Here is a 24259-nt window from a genome sequence, read left to right as displayed (position 1 = left end):
TGAAGTACCGAAAGTTCTTGAGTAATAGTCAATCTCATGTAAAAGTTAAATCCCATCTTTTGGCCACAAAAATACCAACTTTCTCTACCTAACATCCACTCCGTACTGAAAACAAACTTGCCCTGGTGTAAACCTACTGTTAACGGACTCATAAACTAACACACCATTGACGGTGGCTGTTCAATGACGTGTGTGGACACATGGAAATGTAAGCTGACAAGGCTACCATCTCACTGGTGTGTACAGTGTTTATGCCAATCCCACCCTCCAATATAGCAATAGTTGGAACTATTTTACACAGGCCAGGTCAACTTTAAAGAGTTGAGCTTGCAGCAGCTACAGAATTCAAGACAACCAAGAAGAACATTCGAGATTGAAAGAAGTTCTCTATGCAGCTTAGGCAGATGCCTTATTAAAACAAGTGAAAAAAGCTTATGTCCACTCACATCACTGAGAGGAATTCTTAGTTTCTCATAGATATATCTGAAACTTTACCCTAAAATCAGCATAGCAAAAGGCATTGCGAATTCCAAAGCCAACTCTCAATAATATATCAGGTTTATGAAGTGAAGCAATTTTATACTGTCGTAGAAGACCAAGTTTCCACAGCATCACCCAGCAGAACTCGATGACAGACTTATCGCATTTCAGTGATTTATAATGAAAATTGACAAAAGATTGACACAGACTGGCCTGTATTAAGAACATGTTTGAGACTCCGATGAGTTTTGACATTCCTGCCAGCTTAAGCCAACAGTATTCTTCAAGAGAAAGCATCCCAAAAACAGGAATTCCCAAGAGGAGTCAACATCCATGTTTACATTAAAGAATGGATTGAAGGTGGCTTCAATATATGGCGGAGGAAAGTTTGGAGCCTCTGATTTTTAGAGGATTGCGTAAAGAAAAAGGCTTCTCATCTGGAACATGTTCAGCTACACCTGGTCATTGACACCATTGCTGAAGTTAAATAATCAAACAATGATATTGTGGTGGTCTAACCGGCCTTGTGTCCAATGATTGAATTTCTCTCTAAACAAGTCCTTCAAGGATAGCATGAGAATAAAGTGGGATGATTGGATGTCACAGGAAGGAAGACATTGAACAACAGAAGCAGTTCTGTCATTAGTAATTGAATGTAATGGGTTTTTGTGGTTTGGGATGAAATCAGGATGGAAATTGTCATCAAATTATTCAAGAGTTGTGCACAGTCCAATACATTTGTTAGGACCATTGACAATTTGTAAAGCTTCTTTAAATTTATAAAATGGAAGACAAAAGCCAAAGTGAACATAAGCCCCTTACTTACCAGTCTCATTCTATTATAATAATAGGTGACCAGAAAATGGCAGAGAAGTTGAATACATTCTTTAAATTAATCTTCACAGAAAACATGAATAGTCTTCCAAAATTACTAAATAATCAAGGGGGAAAAAGAAAATAATGAAATAAATAGTTAAACTATTACCAGAGAAAAGGTGATGTGGAAAATAATGGGAGTAAAGTCTGATAATTCCCCTGGAACTGATGGGATGCATCTTTAGAATTAAAGCAAGTAGCTACAGGGATGGTAGATGCACTGGTTGTAATCTTCCGAGAATTCTTGGATTCTAGAAAAGTTCCAGCGGATTGGAAAACTCTCAATGTTAGATCTTTATTTTGAAGGGAATGAGACAAAAATAAACTTGCTACAAACTGGTTAGCGTAATATTTGTTACAGAGGAAATGTTAGAGTCTATTATAGAGGATGTAATAACAGAGTAATTAGAAATGCATTGTGATCAAACTGAGTCAGCATGGCTTTATGGAGAGGGAATCATGTCTGACAAGTTTACTAGAATTCTTTGAGGGGGTAACAAGCAGGATCGATAAAGGGAAAGCAGTGGATGTAACATATTTGGATTATCAGAAGGTGCTTGATAAAGCATCACATGTTAGGCTAGTTAATAAGAGCTCGTAGTGTTGGAGGTGTATATGGATAGAGCATTGGATAAATAATAGAAGACAGAAAGTTGGGGAGGATGCTTTTTCAGGATGGTAACCTGTAATTATTGGAGTGCCATAGGGATCAGTGCTATGGCCACAATTATTTACAATATACTAATGACTTGGATGAAGAAAGTGAATAAACTGTCACCAAGTTTATGGATGACATAAAAATAAGTGGGAAGGCAAGTTGTGAGGATAAAAAAGAATTTGCAGAGGAATATTGACAGGTTAAATATTTGGGCAAAAAACCTGGCAGATGGAATATAATGTGGGAAAATGTGTACTTTGGCAGAAGAATAGAGGAACTGGAGAATGACTGCAGAACAGGGATTTGGGTGTTCTTGTGCATGAATCACAAAAAAAGCTGGCATCCAAGTTCAGAGGGTAAGAGGGAAGACAAATGGAATGTTGGCCTTTATTTCGGAGAGAATTGAGTATACAAGTGGAGAGGTTTTGCTAAAACTGTATAAGGTACTAATACGAGCACAGGTAGAATACTGTGAACAGTTTGGATCCCTTATCTAAGGAAAGATTTACTGGCACTGGAGGGAGTCCAGAGAAGTTTCTTCAGGTGATATTGGGTAAGGAGGGACTGTCTTATCAGGGGAGATTAATAGATTGGGTTCATACTCTTTGAAATTTAGAAGAAATGAGAGATGGCCCTTTTGAAACGTACAAGATTCTTAGGAGACTTGAGAGGGCAGATGTGGAGAGGTTGTTTCCCCATTGTGAGAGAGTCTATGACTAAAATACGGGATCACATCTTTCGGACAAATGAAGTATTCCTTCTCTGAGGGTGATGACCCTGTGTAATTCTTTATGCACAGGGCTATTGTTATGTATACTAAAGGTGGCGGTAATTGATTGTTAATCAGGAAGGGTAGTGGGAATTATAGGAAAAAGGCAAGAAAGTGGAGTTGAGGGTTATCAGACCAGCCATGATCTCATTGACTGGGAAAGCAGTCTCAGTGGGGTGAATGGCCTATTTCTGTTCCTATATCTTGTGGTCTACTGTACACAAATTAATGACAATCTGTCTGCATGAAGGTATTCCAAAAAAAATCCCTCAACATTGAAAACACTTTTAGGCTCTGTTTGTTATTTTTGGGGGTCAGGTTGCCTGGTACAGTGTCTGACCTGACAACTCGGATCAGCTGATGTACCACCAAAAAAAAATGTAGTGACATAATGGGGGAAAGTGGATTTTAAACCCCTCAAACGTTACTTGTGTACAAGATGACCTCCAAGGTTTTCACTGAAAGTTGAGTCTCTCAAACTTTACTTTTGGTTTGTTTCACATTTTGGAATTCATTTGTAAGTTTGATCAAAGCCAGCGCAAATCTAATTGCAAGAAAGGTAAAGGGACATTTTTGGGTTAAAAATTACAACATTTTTGGATGAATTTTCTTTTTTTTTTCCACTCCAACTCATCACTACACTGTCAGAGTTTCTTGTCCTGTTCATGGAGGTGACCTTACATTGCCACATGGTAATTCAACTTAAATATGCCACTCATATTGCTTTCTGTTCTAATATTATGATTCATTACACTCTGGATTAGTTTGGCCTGAGTGCAGGTTTTAACCTAACACACATGCTTTGTATTGCTTTGTTTGCTCTCACTTACCACTGACTCCTAATCTTCAGTGAATGATCAACCATGCATGACGTCAACAGTCTATTCACATAATTTGTTTCAGTTATGTGACCACACAAATATAGTTGATCAGAAAGGATCAAACACGAGTTGTTTGAAAGCAGTTATGGCAGAAGTTCAAATGAAATGAATGTGTGGGAATGGTGCTCTCTGCGCTTCATTCTCTGAGTTTTAATTGTGTAGAAGCTAAAGGTGTAATTGTAAGTGAATACGTCAGGCAACTACAGGTCAAATAGCCATTTTATTTTCCATTGACTTTCATGTAGGAAGAAAATCAGATGGGGTGGTGATTTTGCAATAGAAGAAGATCAGCTAGATTGTCGGTTTTCCAAAGTAGATTTGAATATGGTAAATGTTGATTCTCTATATAAACTGCTGTTCCATGATAATAAACCATGCTATCCCTGTGCTGTGTATTTACTCCTGAGCATTCTGATGGCAAATGTACTCAAGGATCATCTATGCACTTCCTAACCTTGCTGCAATAGATATACCTACTGACATTCAAAACTAGCTGTGTGTTTGAAATTGTTAAAGCATTATATAAACTACGAAATACGAGTGTTGTAATTTCATTCTAGGGTTGCACTGCAATTAAAATTGCAACACAGTGAATGAATGTTAAATTCCAAGGTGGGTGGAAAGGTAAAAATGTGAAACTTTCTAAACCTGGCCCTGATCTGCCCACTTCTCGTTTTAATTAGTGGGTGGAGCAATCACTTTACTTGAGGCAGTTTGATTTGTGAAATCTTTTGTGGAGTTTCTGTGCCTCCAGTTTAACTGCATTGTATTGAGCACAGGATGGGTGAGATTCCGAGGCTGGCAGATAGTTAACTGCATGTGGACCAATAGGAGCAGGAATACTCCCAATCCCTACTAACCGACCTGTACATTTTCATACTCTTGCATTTCATTAACCTCCAACACTTACAAGATATCTAATCCCTCTGTACTGCTATATCAACCTTGGTTGTGATCTGATCCATAGCCTTTGTCCTACCTGACAGCCAACCTGTCGATTGAATTTGCTGCTTGGCAAGAAACACCCTCCAATAGTTTTCAAAGAGATCTTCCAGTTAATTTCTCTCGGTGGCCTGATGAGCCTATGCTTCAGCATTTCCTGTCTGAAAATCTCCTTGTACCCCCACCCTTTTCCTGGCTCTGAGTGAAAGGCCATTGACTGTTTCCTCTTTCTTTCTGTTGTCTTTCATTCCTCCATTCACTGGGTATTCAACACTATCTAGCGTATTCCTTCAAATCTAGAGTAATTTTAAATGCTGCTCTATATTTGTCAAAGTAGTTGAGGGGCCAACTCCACCTGTATTTTAGTTCTGTAGGAAGCTGTGGAAATTCTGGGCCAGCCTGAGAGGGGTTGAGGCTCCTGTGTCAGATTAGCAAAGTACATTCATTCTAACCCAAAGCATAAAAAGAGATGAGTTCATGTTACATTGTACAGAACACTGGTTCAGCCATTTTTAAAGTATTGCATGCAATTCTCGTCTCCCTCTCCTAAGAAGGATGTTGTTAAACTAGAAAGGGTTCAAAGAAGATTTAATAGGTTGTTGAGAGGGTTGGGGGCAGGGGGGGGGAGGTTGGTTTGCAGCTATAGGGAGAGGCTAAATAGGCTGGGGCTGTTTTCTTTGGACCTTCAGAGGCCGAGGAGTGACGTTTATAAAATCATGAGGGGCATGGATAGGGTAAATAGCCAGATAAGGTCTTTTCCCTCAGGTGGGGGAGTCCAAATCTAGAGAGCATAGGTTTAAGTTGACAGGGGAAAGATATAAAAGCGATCTAAGGGGCATCCTTTTCATGCAGAGGATGGTGCAAATACGGATAGAGCTGCCAGAGGAAGTGATACAGGCTCGTATGATTGCAATATTTAAAAGGCATCTGGTTGGGTATATGAATAGGAAGTTTGAGAGGGAATGTGGGGAAAATGCTGTCAAATGGGACCAGATCTATATAGGATATCTGGTCAACATGGACGAGTTGGACCGAGGGGTCTGTTTCTATGCTGTACATCTCTGTCTTTGAGATAAGAGAGGGATTAGGGAGATTAGAATTAAAGTCTGCAAAAGAGTGAGTTCACAGAAAGGTTCTTTGGAGATAATGTAATAAACGGCTTTATATAGTGCAGATGATACGGACTCATTATCAAATGGATCGCACTGGGAAAAAAAAATGAAGGCAGAGAGACAAACTAGAGTGAGGTTTTGTGATGACTATTATAAACTGGTGCAGTAAATACAGTGCCCTTCTGAAATCCTGGGCATAATTTGTTCTTTCTACAAACATAGGTACAGTTCCATCCATCAGAATGGAGTAACATCAGATCCTTTATGTAAGCTGAAGTCAGTGTCCATGGATTGCTGTTTATTGACAGCACCATATTGGTTCCCTCATACTGAAATGTATTTGCAGCAGCTTGTAGTTCAGTCCACCCTTTGCAGAGTTTAGATGGCCAGTGTTGTGAGCCTGAATGTAGAGACTACACAATCCATCACATTTACCGCCTCAGTCTGGAGCTCATCTAATGTCCTTTAGGGAAGAAAACTGCCATCCGTACCTGGTCTGGCCTGCATTTGAATCCAGACCCATAGAAATGGTTGACCCTTAACTGCCCTCTTGTCAATTATGGATAGGCAATAAATACTGGTCTAGCAAGTGACATCCTCATGACTGAATAAATAAAAGAAAATGTCATATACTGTGGATCAATGATTACCAACAACCAAAATAGCACCAGGATTTTTAATGCCACAGCTGACATGTTAAAGTGAAGGTAATCGTGAGCCAATAGTAATCCAACTGAAAATACAAAGTCAGAGCATACCAGGCTAATGTTCTCAGCACCTTCCTTCACAGCAGTGAAGTATGTACAACTTACATAAACCAAGAAAAGTAGCTCTATATTTACAACAACTCCAGCTTGAATGAATATTGGGTATCTCCAGGTAAGACAGAGTGCCAAGCATTGAAGTACACCAGTGTGCAGGGATTCCTAGCATGGTTGGCCTCTTGACATAGTAGTTACTCTGTTACCTCAGTCATGTGACCTGAATGGATGACAGATATGTCTTCAAAGACTTGCTATTAATGTGTTGCCAACAGGTCACCGACATTTGAGAGACCAGCATTTCTACCAGTGAGATGTCAAGTTCACAGAATCACCAGACGTATTACAGTACAGAAGGAGGCCGTCTGGCCCACAGTATCAGCATCAGCGCTCTAAATAGACTTTTTGACTCAATACCATTCTCCTGTTTTTCACCATACCCTTGCACATTGTTTCTATTCAAATAATCATCTCGTGCCCTCTTGTATGCCTCAGTTGAACCTGCCTTTACCAAAATTCCAGGAGAAAGTGAGGAGTGCAGATGCTGGAGATCAGTGCTGAAAATGTGTTGCTGGAAAAGCGCAGCAGGTCAGGCAGCATCCAAGGAGCAGGAGAATCGACGTTTCGGGCATGAGCCCTTCTTCAGGAATGAGGAGAGTGTGCCAAGCAGGCTAAGATAAAAGGTAGGGAGGAGGGACTTGGGGGAGGGGCATTGGAAATAGGTGGAAGGAGGTTAAGGTGAGGGTGATAGCCCGGAGTGGGGGTGGGGTCGGAGAGGTCAGGAAAAAGATTGCAGGTTAGGAAGGTGGTGCTGAGTTTGAGGGTTGGAACTGAGACAAGGTGGGGGGAGGGGAAATGAGGAAACTGGAGAAATCTGAGTTCATCCCTTGTGGTTGGAGGGTTCCTAGGTGGAAGATGAGGCGCTCTTCCTCCAACCGTCGTGTTGCTATGGTCTGGCGATGGAGGAGTCCAAGGACCTGCATGTCCTTGGTGGAGTGGGAGGGGGAGTTGAAGTGTTGAGCCACGGGATGGTTGGGTTGGTTGGCCCAGGTGTCCCAGAGGTGTTCTCTGAAACGTTCCGCAAGTAGGCGACCTGTCTCCCCAATATAGAGGAGGCCACATCAGGTGCAGCGGATGCAGTAAATGATGATGTGTGTGGAGGTGCAGGTGAATTTGTGGCGAATATGGAAGGATCCCTTGGGGCCTTGGAGGAAAGTAAGGGGGGAGGTGTGGGCAGAAGTTTTGCATTTCTTGCGGTTGCAGGGGAAGGTGCCGGGAGTGGAGGTTGGGTTGGTGGGGGGTGTGGACCTGACAAGGGAGTCACGGAGGGAGTGGTCTTTTCGGAACGATGATAGGGGAGGGGAGGGAAATATATCCCTGGTGGTGGGGTCCGTTTGGAGGTGGCGGAAATGACGACGGATGATACAATGTATATGGAGGTTGGTGGGGTGGTAGGTGAGAACCAGTGGGGTTCTGTCCTGGTGGTGATTGGAGGGGCAGGGCTCAAGGGCAGAGGAGCGGGAAGTGGAGGAGATGCAGTGGAGAGCATAGTCGATCACGTCTGGGGGGACATTGCGGTCTTTGAAGAAGGAGGCCATCTGGGTTGTCTTTGAAGAAAGAGGCCATCTGCGTTGTCAACCCAGATGGCTCCTTCTTCAAAGATCGCAATTTCCCCCCAGACGTGATCGACTATGCTCTCCACTGCATCTCCTCCACTTCCCGCTCCTCTGCCCTTCACCTTAACCTCCTTCCACCTATCGCACTTCCAACGCCCCTCCCCCAAGTCTCTCCTCCCTACCTTTTATCTTAGCCTGCTTGGCGCACTCTCCTCATTCCTGAAGAAGGGTTCATGCCCGAAACGTCGATTTTCCTGCTCCTTGGATGCTTCCTGACCTGCTGCGCTTTACCAAAATTCCAGTTGACTGTAATCCGAGGCAATGCATGGTCAGTCCTTGCTGTCAATGAGAGAGCCTGGAGTGAAGTGATCAGAAAGGGCATAGAAAAGGTAGAGGACGAAAGAGATGACCAGATGGCAGCAAAGAGAGCTTGGTGGAATGTAAAAAGTATTAATGAAGCTCCATGGCAATACTGTTCACGTGTGCTCACTGTAGAAGGGATTTCTCCTCATGAATCAGCCTCTACACACAGAACAGACAAGGTTCAGTATGAACATGCCATACACCCAAGGTGTAGTCTGTGACATCAGAGGTATGGATGCAAACACTGTTAGAAAAATGTTCTCACTGTATGGGGAGGAAAACCCCAATTAAACCAATGAAGGTAATACTAGCAATGATAGCAGCTTGAACTATTGTCTGCATATCTCAATTCAAAATACTTTGAATTGTAATCTCAATAGGTCAAAATGACCTTTCTCATTCCTTATTTAAATGTTGTGATGTCTAGAAGAATGTTGAGGGTATTTTTCCTCTTGGAATTATAGTATAGGAAATAGGTTTCTTCTGCACCCTAACATACTTTGCAACAAAGCTCCACACATTGAATCATTGATGGATACAATTCTTGTTTTCTATGAGAACCCTTTCAAACTCTGCATCGCTAACCATTGCTCAAATGTGAGCCTTGGTGGTGCACTTTGCTAGACTAATCGACAGTGGAGACATCACAAGTAAGTCAAAAGTATATGTGAGCAGTGCTAAATTGTACCCAGCTGTGATTATCATGTGGTTAGGTATCTGGTATATTTTGAGTGTGAGCATTGTTTTTTGTTTATGGAGTGTGGGCGTAATTCCGTATGCTAACACTTACTGCTCATCAATTGCAAGGTTTGTGCTATACCTTCTAGGAGTTTGGATAAAATACTGACATTTCATGTTCTGAAGGAAACTATTCATTCCAAATTTTTTTAAACATCGCATTGTAGTCTATTGTGAGGTGACAGTTTGCTATGGAACATATTCCATATTCATTGTATAGTGAATATGTTGCAAGTATTACTAAAGGACATAGTGAAGACATGAGGAAAAGTACAAGCAGAAAGTGAGAGAGAGAGAGAGCTGACAGTGTCTTTGCTGTTAATTGAGTCCTGTTGTGTGCCCTGTTTGTACCCTAATTTACAAGATAACCTAGATGTTTATTGTGTATTCCGTTATAGCTGATGTACTGTGATACAGCTTGCTTGACACTTGGCTCAATGTCAAGAGAAACTGGTTTGTCTACATACCACAGAGGATTATGAAAAAAAGTGTTGAGATTTTTTTTAAAATTCAAGAAATAGTAGGCTTATATATAACAAAGGAAGAAGAGTCTGAAAGGCAACTCATTTTGGATGTGAATTTGCACTTATAGTGGAACAGGTGGAATCTTAGTCATCAAAAAGCACAGATTTTAACAGAATACCTGTTCTTAAACCTAAACTGGGATCTAAAGTAATGCATTAAAGTATTCAAAAAGTCTGTGATACAAACTAATGCACTGAGAAGTTTAGATGGCATGACAAACCAGTTGGATTTCAATTCCATAGAATCCCTACAGTGTGGAAACGGGCTGTTCAGCTCAACAAGTCCACACTGACCCTCCGAAGAACATCTCATCCAGACTTGCCACCATCCTCCACCTTATCCCTATAACCCTGCACTTCTTATGGCCAATCCACCTAATCTACACATCTTTGGATTGTGGGAGGGAACCAGGGCACCCGGAGGAAATTCATGCAGGCACTGGGAAAACATGCAAACTCCACAGAGATAGTTGCCCACAGTGAGAATTGAACCCGGATCTCTGGCACTGAGGCAGCAATGCTAACCACTGAGTTACCGTTTTCTGTCTTTGGTACCCTATAATACAATGGATAGTAGGTTGTGGAAAGTCAGTCATATTATCTGTACTGTTTTGTTTTTGGTTTATTTCATTTCAGGTTAAAGGATAGGTTTATTCTTACAATTACATCACATCTTTGATATTATGATCTGGAACTGTTACTAAACCCCTTACATTGAGGTAACTTTTTTATTTTTTCACAATTTCTTTTCTCCAAAGCAACTGCTTTACGTATCCAGCTTCAGCTAAGAACCCTGCAGAACTGCCCAAACTAAAATTAAAAATAAAATCTCCAATTTATGGGTGTTTCTCCGAGTCAAAAGAAAAAAATCAATCCCTGACCACCTCCTAAATTGGAGCCTAATGCACATCCTTGTTTGCTCGTTAATTCTCAATCTCCAGGAAGTTTTTTTTTGTGTACTATATTTTAATAGAAATTACCATGGCTACAGAAGTACTTAAGGGTTAATCAGTAATCCTCTTCAGGCACACAAAATCCCATATGCCACTGATTCAAGTTCAAATATCCAAATTCAAAAATATGTGATACTTTAATATATATAAATTAAACATCTTGCATTATAACATCCTCAGGATGAACCAAGTGTTTAACAATCCATTCATTATCTTTGAAATCTATTCACTGGTGATAGCTAAACGCATGTATCCATAATCAGTACTGATATAATAGGCTAGTTTATCTGTTTCATCTGTTTATCTGTTTCGTGGTGTTAGTTAGGAATAATAGAGTGATAATTAGTACACAATTTTCTGAAGGTGTCCAGACAAGTTGAAACAGCTGTTAAGAAGACTTGTATGATCTTTATGACTCCTGCAAATCATTGGTCTGACTACATTTGGGGTATTTCATTCAATTCTGGGCATCTTATTTAAAGAAGGATGTTGAAGCCCTGGAGAGAACACAATGAATATTTACCAGAATGATACCAGGAATAAAAGATTTTGGGTCTCAGGAAAGAATAGAGAAATTGATCTTATTCTCCTTGAAGCAGAGAAGATCAAATATAACCATCTTGGAGTGTTCATAATTATAAACAATGTTATTGGGTAAAGAAGGATATTCTGTTTCCACGCATTGGTACTCCAGTAACTAGGGTTCACAGTTTAAAGATTGTCAGCAAGAGAACTTGGAGTGAGAAGAGGAGAAACTTCTTTATTCAGAGTTGTTAGGATTAGGAATGTGCTGCCTGGGAGAGTGGCGGAGGCAAAATCCATCTCTTTCAGAAGAGAGTTGGATATACATATCCACATGTAATATAAAAGTGATGGATTTAGAGGGTACAGATATGGGACTAGCTACATAGCTCTTCTGGGGGAATGGTACAGACATGATGAGTTGAATTGCCTTTCTGTATGGTAAAATTCTGAGATTCTATAATAAATATTGGCTGGGGAACTGGAAAATCTTACCACCCTTTGAAGAATGCCATTTAACATTCACTTGAAAAAGCAGATTTCAGATTAATGTTTCATCCAAAAAGCTGTCTATGGAATGATGTTCATTGCAATATTTTTGAGAAAATAAAGTTTCAGTAAATTCCAAAATCAACGAAGCATTAAAAATATGGAATCTATTACATTAAAGGACTACAATTTTACAAAAAGGACACCTTTGTGTTATAAAAACATAAGTTGCTGGAAAAGCTCAGCAAGTCCGACAACATCTGTGAAGAGAAATCAAAGTTAACATTCCGGGTCTGGTGATCAGATCTGGACCTGAAACATTAACTCTGATTTCTCTTCGCAGATCCTGCCAGACCTGCTGAGCTTTTCCAGTAACTTTTGTTTTTGTTTCTGATTTACAGCGTCCGTAGTTCTTTTTGATTTATACTTTTTGGGTTATTTTTGACATGGTTTGAAAAATTTACAATGTGCACCATCTGCAATTCTCAAATTACTCACAGGAATCAATACAATTATTTCTAAAGAAGCAGAATCTCATGCAAGCCATTTAACAGCTATGTGACTGCCTGACTGACTAACTATTGAGCTGAGATGACATAATTCCATCTATGCTTAGAAATGAATTCTGAATTTTTTTCTTCTGGTTTATGGTGAGTTGCTTTAGTTGTTGACTGTCCTGTCAATTGTCATTCATTTGTGCATTACCAATACATTTTGTTAATTGACACTCTCCTCTCATACCGTCTAAAAAGTTGCTTTTCCCTTGAATTAACATTCTTGCAAATTGTCCTGATGTGTGTAAGACAGAAAGTTTTGACAAACTATCTGTTTTAAGCAATGCACAGTAAATGATTATGCATCCTCTACAACTCTATCTTCTCTTGTCTAAAATGCCCATATTCTGATTCAAGTAAACGTGGAGCAAATGTTTATTAAAAGGCAGAACTCACTAATTGAATGTTGCAATTTATAATGGATCTTGCCCATAGTAAAAACACTCTAGCGTGGTACTGGAAAAGCACAGCAGGGGAGGCAGCATACGGGGAGCAGGAGAATTGATGTTTCAGGCATAAGCCCTTCATCAACTGTTGATTCTCCTGCTCCTTGGATGCTGCCTAACCTGCTTTTCCAGGATCACACTTGCGACTCTGATCTCCAGCATCTACAGTCCTCGCTTTCGCCGTAGTAAAAACACTCCCAATATAGTACAGATGATCTTTACTTGGGAGCATTACTGGAAGGGAGACCACAGTTCTTTAACCAACTTCCACAGGGATATGGGCCGAAGGCAGGTATATGGAGTTAGGCCACAGATCAGCTGTGATCTCATTGAATGGTGGAACAGGTTCAATGGGCTGACTGGCCATTTGCACGTTCCTGTGTTGCCAGCTTTTGCATTTTGGATCCTTCACTTGGAGCTACCTGTATTGACAATGTAAGAAGCACGGTACATCTTTTATTTTAAGATTATAAAATGGTCAGTGGTTCAGAACACCACCGAATGGCGCCGTGTTTATTTCATTTTCTCGCTCTTTGTATTTTATCCATTAAGTAATGTGGGCATTCCTGGCTGGGTCAGCATTTATTATCCATCCCCAATTGCCCTAAGAATGATGGTGGTGAGGTGTCTTGTTGAACCATTACAAACCTTCAGGAGTAAGAATGGTAATGCCTTCATGAATGTTAAGTGATCTTTTGGATTGCAAAATATCCACCAGTGCCTCATCCAAAAATAATATCAAAGAGCTAAACTCGCCTGGTCATTACCTCCCATTTATTGAAGCTAGCCCATTTGATTATTAAGTTTTCTTGGAAGCTGAAAAATGTGTCGTGGACTTTGTTGTGAAAAGGTAACGTTCCATCCACATCTTGTTTTGTCAGCAAATCATCTCCAATGGGGGTATGGGGTGAATGCACAGACCAGAGCGTGTTACTCGTTTTTCTCCAATCCTGAGCTTGGTTGATATCTGTGGAAGCAAGTCTCAAGTCATTTCACAATAACGCCAAATGCAAGCCTTTTTCTCTCGGATGCGAGTTGGGTAGTAGCAGTGGTGCTTCCATCCTCTTGCCTGCTTGAAGCTCTGCCATTGACTTGGCTTTTGCTATGCTCCTAGGTCACAATGTCTGCTTGCTGCTAAGTCATAGACGTGGCTTTTTCTATCGTAATTTCAACTGTAGATTGAAGATATTGCTGTAGTTTTGCACAGTTATGATTTGGCTTTTTCAGTTGTGGAATCTTTTGGATTCTTTTCTGTAAGATTTCAGTTCTATGCACTGTCACCTTGTTGCCACCGTATTTCATCATCTGGTTGGTCTGATGGGTGTTCTTGTCTCTTACCTGATTCTGCAAAATGATGGCCTTCTATTTCTATACTAACACTACAGACATTGACCACGCATGTTCAGAGTGTCTCCTCCATGAAATCTGCATGTGATGTTACACTATCATTAAGTCACAATCCCATAGGCTCACTCTGCTAAACCATTACACCATAGTGGAGAGCATTGCTACATTTAACAGTAAGGTAAATCGGTAGCTGAAGGAGAAATGCATAAAGAGATCAGAAAAGGAGCAAGAACATGGAATAAGACTTCTGCTCATATGGTAGCTAAATCCTAACAGAGACTGAAACAAAAACACAATTGCTGGAAAAACTCAGCATGTCTGGCAGCATCAGTGGAGAGAAGGCAGAGTTAACATTTTGAGACCAGAGACCTTTCTTCAGAACATGGCCAATAGCAACTGGTTGGGCTAAGCCTCCAGTTCTCTTGTTGTGATTTCCATGTAGCATTGGGAATAAATTGCATCTTGCTTGTTTATTTGTGAATAATACTTGAAAGCAATTTTGACTTCAATTAAACACTAGTTTGCATTTTCCTTGATTAAGTTAATAGACATATAATTTAACATCAGGAAAGATAACTGAACAGACAGACAAAACTACTGTGTGCAGGTATTGTAAGGATGTAGGTAGGATTTTAGTCTACTTTTATTTAAATTTATGATTCTGTTACTTACACTATAAATGACAATCTGACTATTAGCCACACCATATATTTAAACCTGAATAATAAAACCTCTTTCCATTTTCCCATCTCCCCAATATTTCTTTGAACAGAATCACGAATATAAGCAGGGGAATATTTTTGTGTGCCAATCCTTATTATTAATGTAACAGTTTCATAGTATACAAAGTAGTGAAGGTGCAAACAATTTTCATTTACTGTTCACTCCAAAACCAACCTTTTATTCTCCTCATTGTTTATAATGAAAAGTTCTATTAACTTCATAGATTTTGTTTTCCACATGAAATATTTCGAGTTCTTGAAGAATATTTTTGTAATTGGAAGCAGATCAGAATGTACAATGATGTTGAGAGTTAGCTGAATCTCGTTAATAGCATAGCACTGCATGATATCTCTGTATTATGCCCAGTGAAGTTAATTAGGATATTGACATAGTGAAAAACAGATTTGAAAACCATTTTGCTTTGTGGAAGAAGTGTTACAATTTGCAAAGATATCACAGGCAAATGATGCAATGATCTATTTTCAGTACAGCCTGTAACATTGTATTGCTTGCAAATGATAGGTTCTTAACTAACTTGAAACATTTTAAAAAAAAAAATTGCAAATTATTTTGTTCTTAAATTTGGCTTAATATTCCTTAAGGGAATATAACAGTGGGGTAGATTTTCACACTCATCCTACCCTTGTGTGTGAGCAGGTTATCTACGAGCACCATGAATGATTATAATGTACTGTCTTGGGTAGGAATATAACAAGTGTCCTGGTGTAGTGTCCAAGGCATGCTCAACCATTGTGTTACTATTTATTTTCGAAATGTAAAGAAAACAGGGAGTTGTGCAAAAAGATGTGTGATAGTCATGCTGGGGTTTCCTTCTGGAGTACATCTTTAGTAGCTGAGCAAAGAAAGTGTTTGGGGCATATTTGTGGGTTTTTTTTTTAATCCTTATTACCAACGCACTTAAATTGAGTTACAATAACTTCTTTACTCTCTTCCACAGTGCTGCTGGAGGTGAAATTTTTAACCAATGTGTAGCCGAGAGGGAAGAGGCCTTCAAAGAAAAAGATGTCAAACGGCTCATGAGGCAGATATTAGAGGGTGTGACTTTCTTGCACCGAAACAACATCGTCCACCTTGATTTAAAAGTAAGTGCACCATGTTCTTGCTGTAAGTTTATATAACTGCCTCTGAATTTTAAAGTTGTTATGTATCGGGAAGTTGGATGTTACCTGGTACTCAATAGGGTGCAGTGTCTTCACATTCAAAGTCAATGGCCAATTGTATGAATGAGTGATTGTGAGTTTCCTTGAAATCCTAAGACTTGAATATGATTGTACAATCAGTGAGAAGATGGTCATATCATTAAACATTGTTTACAAACAGTTTTGATAAATTGGTAGAATGGCAAATATTTTGAGGATACGCAGTACTCAACCATGTTCAAGGATAGGGAGAAAAGAGAGAAAGAAAGTAAGTCTTAGGCCAATCAGCCCTAATTCCTTTTGTCGATTATTTGGTTCACAATACAAGATAAAATTTGGAAGGTTAAAGGCTAATCAGGAATGACAACATAAAGAGGAAGGCTATATTTGATAAGAATATTTCAGAAAATTGGTAGGGAAATGGAATACAATGGTCTCCAACTTATGAATGTTTGACTTGCAGTCGCTTGTATTAACAAAGGTGATTTCATAAGAGGATGTAATTTTAAAGATCTGACACTGAAATATTTCCTGTAGTTACAAACAGCTACTTTATAACATTTTGCATTGTCTTTCATCTTGTGTACAAATTGATTTGTGAACGGACTCGAGAACAGAATTCGTTCACAATCCGGGGACTGCTTGTAAATGTTTATGGGTATTTATTTCCCATCCTTGTTTGTCTTGGAGATGGGATTCAAAATCATGACAGATGGGGGATTAAAAAGTCTTCCTGTTTGTGGAAGGACTGAGAGTAAGAAGGTGCAGATTTAAGGTAACTGGTACAAAAAATGTGGTGACATGATGAAAACTGGTTCGCACAGCAAAGATCTGGATTGCACTGTCTGAGATTGTGCTAGAGCCAAATTACATTGAGGTATTGCTTTTTTATCTGAGAAGAGAATCTACAGGGCTGTGGGGAGTGGGGTGTGAGTGGCATTAGGTAAGTTATTCTGATGGAAAAGTGGTGTAGACACAAAAGACCAAGTGGTCTCTTTCTGTGCTGTAACAGTTCTGTGACCTGTGTAGCTGAAGAAGAAGAACAGATCAGGACAGAGTTGTTGGAGTTGAGGGTAGATTGGCAAATTTTCGGGAGATTTCTTTCATTAATCCTGGAGTAGTGAACAGTTTTAACAGAGAAGATGAAGGTGCAGTAGTACTTGTTGTGGTCTGTTAGACATGTCTAGTTGATTGCTAAATCAGTTTTGTTGCATATACACTTAGTCTAAAGCAGGCTGGATTTTTGTTGTAGGGAAATACCCCTTTATTTTACATTTTAATTTTTGAACTTCATTGTTTACAATTAGCTGGTTGCTGTTTGAGGAGAGATTTAATAGCAGCTAGTGCTGAATCATTGGAATGCAATGCAAATTTCTTTGTCGCAAGCTGATGGGAAATGTCATTTTTTAAAAAATAGAACTCTGTCAGGTTAGATTTGCGTGAAATGAAAGTGTGTGAGAGACTACAGAGAACTAAACATTCAGGAAAAACAATTCATTAACAATGAGCCAGTGTTTTTGGATAGCTAAAGCCAAGAACTCTTGACATTTTTCTTAAACCCACATAATCCAGAGTACATAATCACCTCTCAAAGTAACCACACCCATCAAGGCTGGAGAACTGCAACAACAGACCTCATACGGCAATAACCTTGAGCTTGCCTTGAACAATCTACCCCATCATCCACATCTTGATCCCTTAATTTCTCCCTACTGGGTAACTTGGACAATTCTTCCTATGGTCATTTAACTCTCCTCGTTCCTCTCTTTTTAAAATTAAATACCTAACTTTCAGACAGTAACAAGACAATTCACAGGAGATAACCTAATTAACTGCACCTCCACCAAGAATGCACCATCTATCGAGCAGCCTCTCCCAACTAAGGAAGAAAAATTACACTTGTGCAAGACCTTTTAATGTAAGACATGGCTCAATGGTAGCACTCTAAGTCATCTAGTCGTGGGTTCAAACGTCATTCCAGACGCATGAATACAATGCTGAGGCAGCTACTTAAGTGCTGTACTGAGGAATTAGATGAGATGCTATATTAAAACTTGTCAGTTCCTGGGTGCTCATAAAAGATACTGTAACAGGATTTCTCTCTGGCATCCTACCTAATTATCCTTTTGTTTTCTGTCAATCCCTACAGTGACTGTACCATAGCCAGTATTTCCACAATAAGTGAAAATGGCTTATCCACAAGCAATATGGTGATATTTCCACCGCTGCTGCTTCTCTCACTATGACATCGACAAAAAATAATCACCATTATTATGTACAGGACATTGGTTAGGCCACTTTTAGAATACTGCATTCATTTCTGGTTTCCTTGCTATAGGAATGATGTTGTGAAACTTGAAAGGGTTCAGAAAAGATTTGCAAAGATGTTGCCAGGGTTGGAATGTTTAAGCTCTAGGGAGAGGCTGAATAGACAGGGGCTGTTTTCCCTGGAATGTTGGAGGCTGGCGGGTGACTTAATAAAATCATGAGAGGTATGAATACAGTGAATATTCAAGGTCTTTTCCCTGGGTTAGGGGAGTCCATAACAGGACAGTATAGGTTTAAGGTGAGACAGGTAAGCTATAAAAGGGACCTAAGGGGCAACTTTTTCACACAGAGGGTGGTCCATGTTTGGAATGAGCTGCCAGAGGAAGTGGTAGAGGCTGGTACAATTACAACATTTAAAAGGCATCTGGATGGGTATTTGAATAGGAAGAGTTGGGAGGGAAATGAGCCAAATGTTAGCAAATAGGATTAGATCAATTTAGGATATCTGGTCAGCATGGATGAGTTGGACCGAAGGATCTGTTTCCGTGTTGTACAACTCTATGACTTTATTATTCAGACATCTCGTGTGCCGATTTGAATTTATTAATTCAGGTCTGAAGAGTTAATCCAACTTAACATTCCCATTTAAAAATATCCACTACATTTTTCCTTCTGGAATGATTGCCTTGGCCCTGCATCGTGTGAAAATGTACCACCCAGAAATGTGAACGAATCCAGAGTAGATTTCCTGTTGGGCATTAGTCAGATAGTGGGTTATTAGCACCACCCAACTCTTTGAGTATTAATATTCTCCCACATCATATATGAATCATGTGAGTTGTTGCAAACCTGCGGAAGTCAATCTTTAAGAGTTCCTTACAAGCGGTGATGAGTAAACATTAAACAATGTGGCAGCTCAAAGACATCAAGAGAAATGTCGCTCTGTGAATGTGTGTAAAATTTGTTTTATTAACAAAGGTACATGCAGAAAATAGAGTCAATGATTAAATGATATGGACAGTATTCTCCAACCTGATATTTAATAGCCGGAAAAGTAGGTGTGGTGGTAATTGAGACAGTAGCCAGATGATGGATATGCCAATCTAGAAATTTCTTTTTCTGCAGCATAACTCGCGGTTAAACTTACTCTTAATGATTCTGATGATGCCAGCCGTATGCTGTAGCCCAGTTTGATAGGCCACGATAAGCCCAAAAAAATCCAAGGTGCAACACGTTTGGGAAATTTTAATCTAGTTACTTATGCAGCTAAGTTGACAGTACTACATCTTAATTTTACAATTAATATTCTTCACAGAATTTTAACAACACAAGAGGAGGCCACTCAGCCTATCTTGTCTGCAGTGGCTATCTGTGCATTTTAACTGGGAGTCTATTTCCTGCTTATTCTCCTAATTCTGTACATAGCTACTCTTTAAATAATCATCCAATGCCCTCTTGAATGTCTTAATTGGCTGTGTGCTACTATGCTTCCAGGCAGTACATTCTACACCTTAAATACCTGCTGTACAGAAATGTTTTATTTTCCTCACTTCATACTTGCTTTGTTTGTTTGCAAAACACATTAAGAATGTGCTGTCTGGTTCTCGATCCATTTAGAAGTGGGACCAGTTTTTCCCTATCCACTCTGTCTCCCTATCCACTCTGTCCAGACCCTTCGCGATATTGAAAATTTCTATCTCATCTCCACTTAACCTTCTCCTCTCCAATGAAAACAGTCGCAGCCTCCTCAGTCTTTCCTAATAACAAAAGCATCTTATCCCGAGAATAATTCTTGCAGACCTCTTCTCCAATGTCATCCTTCACATCCTTCCTACAGCGTGATGCCCAGAACTCTACAATATTCCAGTTGATGTCTTACCAGATTTTTCTGTAAGTTTATCACAACTTCTCTGCTCTTGTACCCCGATTCAAGAAGTCTGTAAGACTGTAATGTTTACTAATCACTGTCTTTACCTGTCCTTCCACTTTTAATGACTGCTGTAGGTATGCATCAAGATCTCAATTCTCCTGCATGCCAAATAGCATACCATCATTTACCTATCTATCCATCCACTCTGCCAACATATCACTGCCCTTTAGAAATTCAACACTGCCCTCTTCAGTTTTGTTTTGTGTTGTCCACAAACTTTGAATTGTCACCTGTACACTATAATTTAGATCATTAACATATATCAGGAAAAGCAAGAATCCAACAACCAATGTCCTGGGGATCTCCACTATGAACCTTTTTACCAGGCCAATAAATACCTATTAGCTATTCTACCCTGTTTTGTTTCCCTCAGCCAATTTTGTATATATGTTGCTACTGTCCCTTTATTTCATGGCCTAAATATTTCCTCAGGGCTGATACCTTTTGGAAGTCCACATGTATTCACATCAACAGTCTTTCCCTCATCAACCCTCTCTGTTACCTCTGTAGAAAAACTCCTGAAAATTAGTTAGACACAAATCTCATTTAACAAATCTGTGCTGATTCTTCCAAATTTATTTACTTTTTTTAATGAGACTATTAATTCTATCCTAAATGATTGCTTCTAGAAGTTTCCTCATCATTGAAGCTAAACTGACTGTTAGACAAAAATGTGCAACTTTTTTTTAGCAATACAATGGTTGTAATACTGCAGTCCTTCGGCACCACCCCTGACTCAAGGGAAGACTGAAAGATTATTGCCAGTGCCCTTGTGATTTCCACTTATTTCTTTCCGTATCCTTGGACGTATCTATCCGGTCCTGATGCCTATCAACATTAAGAAAAGTTGTAGGCAAAGACAGATGCAAAAGTATTAATATAAAACTTGAGCTGTGCCTCTTGCCTCCATGTGCAAATCCCATCTAATTAATGTCACTCTTCCTTTTCCTATCATTTTACTATTGATGTCCTTATAAAAGACCTTTGGACTTTTCCATTATGTTAGCTGCTAGTTTTTCTTCATGATCCCACTTTGCTTCTCACATTTGCTTTCTCATGTTGTTTCTAAACCATCTGAACTCAGCTTGGGTTTCAATTGTATGTATACATCTGCGATAAGGACACTTTTTGTTGTATAACTTAATTTCTATTTCCGTCGTTATCCAGAGATCTTTGGATTTGTTTGTCCTACCTTTTCTTATTTGAGGAAATATATCTTGACTGTATCCAAACCATTTCCTCTATGAAGGTAGCCAGTTGTTCAGCTGCAGTTAGCCTGCCAACCATTAGATTGGTAGAAAGTAAATGTTTGTTCTCTTTATTCTGAAATCAGCTGAGATAAATGTAAAGTGCTGTGGAAACTAGAGGTCTGAAGTAAAACCAGCAAGTGCTGAAGAAACTCAGCAGGTCTGGCAGCATCCGCAGACAAAGAAACATGTCCTCTTCAGGAATTACAACCAGACAAATAAACTTGCTGGATGTATTGAATAAAAATGTACAAAATCATTTATGTCCAAGCCATCAATAGAATCACTTTTTTTTAATATCACCATATCCTGAGGTCATAGATAATTTGGCAGCAAGCTGCTGTTTATATGGCCTTTAGAAAATATTAATATAGGAACAGGATGTGCCTCATCTTTCTTCAGGACAAGTGACCGTCCGTACCAGCATTTCCAAGAAGGATGAGATAATTACTGTTTAAAGAATGTTTTATATCTCTCACTTACATTTGAGGTTCAATAACATTTTTTTAAAAATTGCTGGAAAAGCTAAGTAGATTTGGCAGCTTGCGTAGAGGGAGAAATAGAGTTAATGTTTTGAGTCTAATAGAGCTCTTCTTCAGAGTCTTCAAGTTCTGAAGTGTAGTGATTGTAACAAGGTCAGCCAGGTCAACCTCATAGAATGAGTGACCTGACTGGGGCTGTTAATCTGCTCCAATCAGGAAGCCCTGGCTGACAGATAAGAACAGGAGTGTCCCACCGGGCGGTGGGGATCCCCAGTGGAGGGGTCTCTACGAAGAGTCCTCCCCCTTTCTCTTGGGGATCTGGGGTGGAGGGTGCTGCACGCAGTGGTCCCCTGCAACCACAGATTGCGGTGGTTCACGGACTCCCAGCCCAACTGCTTGTTCTGTGGTGCTGTGGAGTCCGTGGACCACGTGTATATTGCATGTGGGCATTTGCACTCCCTTTTTGATTTTCTCAAAAACCTCCTCCTCTGCTTTTGGTTGCACTTCAGTCCCACGCTCCTGATCTTCGGGCACCCTGTACGGAGGAGGGAGGGCAGGTCTGAAGATCTCCTCGTGGGTCTGCTCCTGGGCCTGGCCAAACTGGCCATCAACAGGTCCAGGCAGCGGGCCATGGAGGGGGTCGTTAGGGCCGACTGCCTGCCCCTCTTCCGCGGTTACGTTAGAGCCCGGGTGTCCTTGGAGAAGGAGCACGCGGTATTGACCAACACCCTGGAGTTGTTCAGGGAGAGGTGGGCGCCACAGGGAGTGGAGTGCATTATTTCCCCCTCCAACTCTATTTTGATTTAGTCCCTACCCTCCCCTTCACTGTTTTGATCACACAGCACTGCTCTTTGATGTGAAGGGCACTGCTTGTCACTGGCCACCCGGGTGTTTTCCTATCTTCCTGGTGGTGGAAATTGAATAAAGATTCATGCACTTTGTGTCTTTCACTGTGTCTCACACCTGTACACACACACATGGGTGCTGGGGAAAAAATAAGCACTACCGCGGTTAGGCGGTAGTGTGGGGGTTAATTTAAAAAAAAAGAGTGAAAAAGAAAAAAGGGGAATGTGATCACACAGCATTACCCTTTGATGTGAGGGGCATTGCTTGTCACTGGCCACTTGGGTGTTTTCCCTGTTGAGAGTTGGATCAGTGTGTGAGTGCGCGTGTAAGAAGAGCAAAAAAGAAAAGACCAGGAGTGTCAGCGATTCTGTTCACACTGCGAGCGAGCTCTGACGAAGCTGGATCAGTTTCAAGGACTCTCCATGTATAAATAAAATGTTGTTTGGTGATGGGATACTGGCCTCTGTGGAGTTATTTCATGAAGTTATATTGGACTCAAAATGTTAACTCTGCTTTTTCTCCAAAGATGTTGCCACACCTGCTAAGGTTATTCACCAGTTTTTGTTTTAGTTTCTGACTTCCAGCATCTGCTTTTTTCTGTTTTCTCGTTAACTGTTTCTCTCTCTGCAGATGCTGCAGACCTAGTCAGTTTCTCCAAGAAATTTTTTTTCAGATTTCCAGCATCTACAGTATGTTGGTTTTGTTTTCAATAATTTTGATCCTTCTGAACTATAATGCATATTATTGGATTTCAAATGTCGTTTAGTCATACAGAACTTGAATAAGGAGGAACCTCGATTATCCGAAGGACACAGGCAGGCAGTATTTTGTTCGTTTAATCGAATGCCAGTTAACGTAGTTTAGCCGAGCATCGGGACCTTGTGATCTTGCCGGATAATCTAATATTCGGATAATCTAATGCCAGATAATCGAGGTTCCTCTGTATTGCGTTTAAAAGACATTTCTTGAAGGTTTTCATGCACTGATTAGGACAATTCAGAAGAATATCAAAGCAGAGTGAAAACCAACACTTTTATACTGCATGAGAGGAGAGTGCTGAATGGTGGCAAATGAACTCTGGTAGAGGTGTTTCCAAAAAAAAAGTATCAATTTGTGATCAGTGGCAGTTAACTGCCAGGCTTTGTTTAGAATTCAAACCAGGCAGGTTAAATCTGATTTCTCAGGGCATTGTCCTGAGAAATGAATCAGCAAATGGCTGTCACCTAATTTATTGAGTTAAAACAGGCACAATGCATATACATTTTCTTTGTCTATAAAAAAAATGCTCCTTGTTTATTAATAAATGTAGCTTCTGGTGCATGCAATTAAGTCATATTGTGAGCCTGACTGATGATTCTAATTGATTTGTAATTGTAAGCATAATTCAGAAGCCAGGTACTTTAAATGATCTCTGGTTGGATTCAATAAGCAAAAGGGCTCAGAGATTTTCTAAGATTAGAGGGAGAGGAATGCTGCAGCTCTTCAACTGTTTGTCCACAGTTCATCAATAGTTCTCCCTGCATACCTAATGATGTGTCTAATGATCTCTCAAAATCGTTTTGCTGGTCATGT

The 24259-nt window shown here is 40.0% G+C and overlaps 1 protein-coding gene across 4 annotated transcripts in view; it reads left to right on the top strand.

Moving 5' to 3' along the window:
* The window catches only part of stk17a (serine/threonine kinase 17a), a 106923-nt gene that overhangs the window by 43343 nt on the left and 39321 nt on the right, over positions 1 to 24259 (top strand). For all 4 annotated transcript variants that reach the window (XM_043690162.2, XM_043690161.2, XM_087987239.1 and 1 more), the window contains one exon: positions 15713 to 15857. In XM_043690162.2, coding sequence (XP_043546097.1) covers positions 15713 to 15857 — 145 coding nt within the window. The remainder of the gene's footprint in view (positions 1 to 15712; positions 15858 to 24259) is intronic.

Source organism: Chiloscyllium plagiosum, unplaced genomic scaffold (genome assembly GCF_037043375.1).
Source record: "Chiloscyllium plagiosum isolate Xiang-an unplaced genomic scaffold, Cpla_swu_hap1 HiC_scaffold_5, whole genome shotgun sequence".
Taxonomy (NCBI): Eukaryota; Metazoa; Chordata; class Chondrichthyes; order Orectolobiformes; family Hemiscylliidae; genus Chiloscyllium; species Chiloscyllium plagiosum.
Note: the sequence above shows the minus strand (reverse complement) of the source record. Positions and strands in the feature narration are given on the sequence as shown.